The 7,444-nt window shown below is 39.9% G+C and overlaps 1 protein-coding gene across 1 annotated transcript; it reads left to right on the top strand.

Annotated features, from left to right (window-relative positions):
* Positions 1 to 308: 308 nt before the first annotated feature.
* LOC104401395 (zinc finger protein 493-like) lies at positions 309 to 4,515 on the top strand (the record flags this gene model as incomplete). Its single annotated transcript, XM_010016563.1, has 3 exons — positions 309 to 917; positions 1,862 to 1,979; positions 2,739 to 4,515. Coding segments are annotated over 3 exons (2,504 nt in total), but the record flags the coding sequence as incomplete, so codon positions are not given.
* Between the last annotated feature and the right edge of the window lie 2,929 nt (positions 4,516 to 7,444).

Below are 7,444 nucleotides of genomic sequence, written 5' to 3'. Positions count from 1 at the left end.
GAGAGGGGGGGGGGAGTGAGCGAGCGGCTGCGTGGTTCCAAGTTGCCGGCTGGGCTTAAACCACGACAGCCTCCTTCAGATGCTGGAAGGCTGCTATGAGGTCTCCACGCAGTCTTCTCTTCTCCAGGCTGAACAGCCCCAACTTCCTCAGCCTGGCTTCATATGGGAGGTGCTCCAGCCTTCCTGTCATTCCTGTGGCCCTCGTCTGGACTTGCTTCAACAGTTCTGTGTCCTGTTTGTGTTTGGGACACCAGAAATGGATGCAGTATTTTGGAAATAGTATTAATACTACTTTTTTCTGTCCTCAGAGCCAGATGTCTTTGAAATTGTTCTCCCTATCACCGTGCTTGTGCTGAGCGATGATGATTTCCTCCCAGATGACTCTGAGGAGCAAGCAGTGTCAGTTCCCAAGTCAAAGGAGGAGGATGAGCTGGAGGTGAACTTGAACAGTAGCGTTCTCCTTCAAAGTAATGGGACACCTTCAAATGACAGTAACAGTGTAAGCATTTGGAATGAAAATAAGACTTCTTCAAATAAGGATAATAGTATGACACGCACTGAAGAAAAACAGGTTACCAAGAGTATGTGTAACGAATCAGAATTGTCTTTAACTGACGGGTATGGTGCAGGCACAGATGAATGTCAAAATTACGTATTGCCTACATCATCTTGCAAAACACAGCTTCCAGAGAGAAATGCAGCCAGTTACAAAGAAGAATGTGATGGTGGCTCTCAGAGTATTCCTCCTCTCTTCTCTGCTGGCATCAAGGGTAGAGATGATACCATCAAAACAAACAGCCAGGTGACAGCAGTGATACACAAACATGAAGAGGAACCTGTCAGTGTTGCAGATGGTGGCAGTCAAGAGAAACAACCTGAAATCCACAAGGAGATTGAGACAATTGTTGAAATGAAAGGTAACTTGTTAATAAGCCTTGTGCAAGAGCTTAAGAAATCTCAAGTTTCGAAATAAGTAGTGAGGTGTATAGGAAGAATGCAGAACCCATTTATTTTAGACTAAGCATTTCAACATGGATTAGTATCATATGCAGCAGAAAGAGAATATTGGCTGGAGTATGCTTAGTTCTTTGACAGACTCCTGTGAAATGTAATGGAACTAAAATAAGTTGGTACTGTTGCATTATGCTGCAGTTTGCAAAAAGGCAACCTTCCATTAGGAAAAAGGATCTGAAAGTAAATTGAAAAAGCAAAAGGAGCATCATATTTGTGAGAATGGAGCCCTAGCAAAGTTTGGTGATGGTACTTTTCTAGGAATTCTGGCGTAAAGCTGTTCCTTAAAAAGTATAGGGGATGCAGTGTTGTCCAGTCAATTTCAGAGCTTTAAGTGGGAAGAAGGCTTCTATCTGGGATTTTTCATTTTAAAACATTATTTAAATGATGGGGGGTGGGGATGGGATGTGAACACATATATGGAACACAGTCACAGAGTGGTTTGATTTGGAAGGGACCTTAAAGATGATCCTGTTCCAATCCCCTGCTGTGGGCAGGGACACCTTCCAGTAGACCAGGTTGCTCCAAGCCCTGTCCAACCTGGCCTTGAACACTACTAGGGATGGGGCAGCCACAGCTTCTCTGAGCACCCTATGCCAGCACCTCAGCACCCTCACAGGGAAGAACTTCTGCCTAAAATCTAATCTAAATCTCCCCTCTGTCAGGTTCAAGCCAATCCCTCTTGTCCTCTCCCTACAGGCCCTTGAAAAAAGGAAAAAATTAACAATCAAAAGGAGTAAAGAGCAATCAAGTCATTAGAAAATTTGGGATTATAACTACCAGTAGATCATGAACATTGGTGATTGTATGAAGTGTCATGCAATGCATGTGACTTTTTATTCCCTTGTAGATCCTGACTCTTCAGAGGATGAAGATAATGAAGCCAGTAACAGTGAAACAAAGAGAAGTGAATTTGAAGATGAAACTCTGGGTTCTCTTTTGGAACATGGCTTGAAAGAAGAACCAAAGTTTACCTATAATTGTTCTGATCTGTTTCTTGATGGATGTTGTTCTACTTCAGAAGAATTACTAAAAGAGGTAGGGAAAACAGAGATGGGTGCCTCTACTTCTGCTGAATCAAGTACTACTGGAGAACATATTTGTAAGACATTATCACCATTTCCTAAAAAAAGACATCAGCAGCAAAAAGTAATTTCTTCTCATGCAAGCCCTAAAGAATCCCAAAACCAGCAAGAAGATTTATCATGCCTAAGTAATATTATGACCATCAAACCTCTTCCTAAAGCATCATCTTCTACAAATAAGCACGAAAGATTGAATTTGAAGTGCAGGTTTTGTAGTTCTGTATACAAATGCAGTGCACGTCTAAAGAAACATCTTTATTCAGCTCATAAAGATAAGAAAATGTATAAATGCTGTTTTTGTAAAAGAACCTTTTTCTTTTCTGTCACCCTTAAGAATCACCTTAAGCTTCATAAGAAAATAACTAGGCTGAAAAAGGCAAGAAAAAATAGAAAAAATGTGAGAAAAGTTGGGCAGAGAAGATCTGAAGACAGACAATCTGAGACCAAGAAAAAAGAAAGTAAATATGATAAATTTTTCATCAAAATGGAAAGGGACTTTACACCTCTGAGTGTGCCAGTTAGTTTTTCCTGCAGAATTTGTTTTTTTGCTTCATCAAATCCTCGGGTTTTTATTTATCACATGAAGGGACATAAAGAGAGACCACCCTACCAGTGTCCTCAATGTGATTATTCCTGCTTTAGCTTATCCTATTTGTTGAATCACATGTACTGGCATGCTGGATATAAGCTATACCAGTGCAGGTTTTGCACCTTTTTTTCGCTGTATTTTTCAAGCATGGTAAGGCATAGCTACATACACACAGGGGCTAGACCGTATTCCTGTGAGTTCTGCCAGTCAGACTTCACAAGCACTACAGCATTAAAGAGACACAGAAGATTACATGCAGGGAAAGAAACCTGCCAAGGGCAGCAACTCGACTCAGCAACTGGAAGAAAGAGAACTCAAAGACCTGTAAAGAATCATACATGTGATGAGTGCAACATGGTGTTTTACACTAAAGGACATCTCAGATTTCATAAAAAATTTCATGAACGGTTTAAGACTAATGGTTATACGAATCAGAGCAATGAATATCATGAAAGAAAAATATGCAAAGCTAACAGTGATTCCCAGGAGACTGTGTGTCTTTCTGATGGTGAAGAAAATGATTGTCTCGGTGGGGGAGTGCTGGCTTCAGCAGTAGACTCCAAGCAGGAAAATGATGTGTGGGACAATAAGAAAATGCATTCTAGAAAGAAATTCTCTGAAAAGAGTCATGGAAGCAGTAGCTTACCTGTTGGGAATAGATCAGAAGTTCCTCTGAATTCACACCATATGAAAGCTGTCGTTTTCAAAGAGGAACCTCTCTTCAACTCCAAGGCTTCTCATTCACAAGTTCAAGATGATGATGCATATCATAAATATGTGGAAAACCTAAAGGTGACCTGGCCTTCCAATTTGTCCACATTCAAAACATACAGATGCCAACACTGCAGTTATGCTACCACTGTTCATAGCAACTTTAGGCTGCACTTGAAATTACATACAGATGAAAGACAGTTTGTGTGTAAAGAATGCAACAAAGCATTTAAAACATCAAATGATTTGCAGAAACACAGCCTAATTCATGTAAAGAATGGATATAAGTTTGGCCATTGCTTCTATGTAGATAGTTGTTTGGAGGATCTTGAATGGCATCGTGAAATGCATGTAGGTATGTGTCCGCAAAGAGATTTTGGTTCCTCAGAAGGTTCAAACAGTGTCCGTTCCTTGCTTGGTTCAAAAGTCTGTGGACTACAGCCAGATGTCCAGGGGGCTGAAGAGAATGATTTGCTAGCAGAGAGTCAACCACAATATTATCAGTGTGCAGAGTGTGAGTATGCTACTTATATTTTAAGCAATCTTAAACTACATGTAAGAACTCACACAGGTGAGAGACCTTACAGCTGCAGTGTTTGTCAGAAGAAGTTTCGTACTTCCAGTCACCTTAAAAGACACGAAGTCATGCATTATAATTCAGATTATCTGAAGTGCAGGAACTGTGACTTTTCCACAAACAAATGGCTGTCCTTGAAGCAGCATTTGGCTTCGCACTCTCGTGAAGAAAGCTCATCTAGTGGCTGTCTCTATGAACAAAAGCAGCTACCTGTCAAAACATACACGTGTGAAGAGTGTGGCTACTGCACAGTCCACAATGGAAACCTGAAGCTACACATGAGGATTCACACAGGGGAGAAGCCGTTCAAGTGCAGTCAGTGTGCTCTCGCTTTCCGCACATCTAGCCACCTGAAGCGCCACTTGGTGACTCATTTAAAGTTGCACTGCAGAAAGTGTAAATTTTCTACGGTTGATAAATGTGCTTTCCAAAACCATGTGAAAACACACCAAAGAAAGCACAAGTGTGGGAAGTGTAATGTGATGCTGCCTACCAAAAAACTTCTGGAACAGCATAAGCGGCAACATGGGCTTGAAATGTAATCTTGGGAATTGCAAGTTGGCACCTGGTTCTAGAGAGACTTGCATGTCCTGAGTTTGTTCTTTGCTTTGCATTCCTCTGCTGTCCTCAGAACAATGGCTGTTAATGGATGCATCTGGTGTTTTGGTCCAGAGGGTGAAACTTGGGGTACTGGTTTGCTCGTTTCTTGCAACAGCTTCGTTTCTAGCACAAGCTGTGCTAAAGAAGATCGTGGACATGCTTTTTCATGCTTGGGTAACTTAAGATTATGAGGTCAGTTATGATTTGATATGTTCATCAGTTTAAACAGTTATTCTGTGCCACTTTTTTTCTTAAAAAAAACCCCAAAACTTTACAATCTAAAGAATGTTTAAAGGGGGGAAGGAAGTGCACGTTATGTTTTGTAGTAAAAGCTTAGCATTTAAAAGTTGTCGTTGTGTTTCAAGGCTTAGTGCTGCTTCCCATCTGCTGAAAGCATCTTTTCCTACTCGCAGGTTCTCTTGCAAGTATTAAAAGAGGGGGAAAAAAACAATACCTCACAAAGTTACAGAAAAAGGATTTGTGTCATCAGTGGATTACAGGGTTATGTTTCCTGTATGTGTCTGTACGTGAAAGGTTGATTAAGCAGTTATCTTGACTATACTTCTGATAATTCCTTTGAGTAGTCTGACAGAAATGGTGATACTGTCCTTAATCAGATATTTTCTGATACTGGGAATTCTTAAACTGATCTTCAATTTTTTTGTAAATGTCTGATATTAATCTATGAAACGCGTTATCTTTTCTCAGGATGGTAGTTACTACGCTCTGTTTCTTAAAATAGACAATATCATACTTTTCAAAGAACTTCTGTTAATTTAACCACTTGCTGATGTATGGAGAATTAGCAATATCTTGAAATTAATTAATTTTGTAAAATTAATTTTGTTAAAGAGCTTTCCTGTGCATTTACAGTAACATGTGTAAGGATCACTTGTGCTAAACAGTAGTTGTTACCATGGTGAAGACAGATGGATGCTTCTTCCACTTTATATTCAAATCTAGATGAATCTTTGATTGTTTTATAGAGTTACATGTTGCGAGAAGCTCTGTGTGGACATGACTGGCTGTAGTATGTTCAGTGGTATTGATAACGGGTGTTATCCAAGGAAAGGCAGTAGCAGAGGGCTGGTTCGAACCATCCCCTGATGTACAGTTCAGTCCGTGGAGCAGCAGAGTAAACATATAGCTTAATTTAGAGAATGGAAACATGAAGCTACCACTGTGTTTTTAGTGCTCTCAAATGTATGTTTTTCTTTATAAATGTAGATAGTATCTTGCAGAGGCTTTCTGGTAATGTAGGAGATGGGTTGGAAATGGTTGCCAAGAGAGGTAGTGGATTCCCACTCTTTCAGACATACTTGGAAGCCACCTGGATGTGGTCCTGGGCAACCAGCACTGTGTGTCATTGCTGGACCAGGGCTTGGACCAGGTTAACTCCACAGGTCCCATAGCCATTTTGTGATGTGGAATGCAATTTTCCAAGTGTGGATCAAAATTCATGAATAGGAGCATGTAGTTCTGGCCAGCTCAGCAAATGTATTTAAATTATCTAGTTCTTTATAGTAAATCAGATAAGTAAATGCCAGTGACTGAGCCGTGGTGGTTACAGATGTTTCTACTACAAGCTGGGAATGAGTGATTCAGATCTTGCAATGACTGAGCTGACCACCTAATACAGTTGTAAGAAAGAAGAATGTTATCCTGGCATGAACAAAGAAAAGCATTTCTGAGAAATGCTAACAGTTACACAAGTGTGGAGGAATTTTTACCGTATTGTACAATACCAATCATTTATTTGAAGAAAAATTCAAAAGAACAGGTACAAAGAGGAAACAAAAATGGTGAAAAGAATTGTAAGTCTGTATATCAGGTGAGATTAGGGAAGCTAAATATGCTAGAGAATAATTCTTTAAAAGTTTGGTGTACAGCAGTAAAGGGAGCCCAATTTAAGGGAGATAAATGCATTGGAGATTTTTTTAAAAGATTTTGTACACAGTGTAAGGTTTTTTTAGTTATAATTAAGAACAACAGGAGATATTTTCACATGGAGCTTGTTAAGTTTGTAAAACTGATTATTCCAGGTGGTTGCCTCTAAAAAAAAAAAAAAAAAAATAAAGTGTTTGACTTCTGAGGTTCCTTTTTGTTTGTTGTGCAATGCACTGCACTTTTGGGGATGGGAAATGATTCTTAGTAGAAATCTAAATGTAAAGGCATAATTCTTTTAAAATAAGGAGATGGGCTGTTCTTGATTTTTTTTTTTTTTTCCCTAATTTAAAGTGTAATTTTTTTATTCTTGCAGAGTTTTAACAAAACTCAAAGCCTTTCCTAAATCATACTAAGTTTTCTATTTCAACAGAAAAAATTGCTTTATTTTGTTTATGGACACACCTTGAATTTGGATAAAACAATGAAATATAATAGGAAATCACACCTATGACAACTTGAGCAAATGGGTGTTATTTTATCTGCTATGCATCTACTAAATAAGTGAATAACAGTTAAGCACGGTAAGTAAATGAGCACAGGTGAATCGGACCATGCTGCTATATGGTTCACCACCACCCAAATGGATCTACAATGGAAGGAAGAGAATAACAACATTTTTTTTACATATTACTCTATGCTACTCTCTCAATTTCATTTTGGGCTACAGAAAATGCATGTGGGTTTGGTTTTATTTTTATTTTTTTCATATTAAGGTGTGTTTTCTGAAGTGTAGCATCTGCTTTTCTGCTGTTGGCCCTCTCTGTGTCTGGCGCTATGCGCACCTCCGGCCCGCAGGGGGGCGCTAGCGCAAAGCGCCACCACAACGCGCCGTCGGAGGGGGGCATACCAGCGCGAAGCCTGCGCATGCGCAGATAGCCCCCCCGCCCCCCCGCACCTGTACGCCTGCGCACAGAGCGCAGCTTC

Source organism: Nestor notabilis, unplaced genomic scaffold (genome assembly GCF_000696875.1).
Source record: "Nestor notabilis isolate BGI_N333 unplaced genomic scaffold, ASM69687v1 scaffold23516, whole genome shotgun sequence".
In the NCBI taxonomy this organism is placed as follows: domain Eukaryota; kingdom Metazoa; phylum Chordata; class Aves; order Psittaciformes; family Psittacidae; genus Nestor; species Nestor notabilis.
This window is presented reverse-complemented; position numbering and strand designations above follow the sequence as displayed.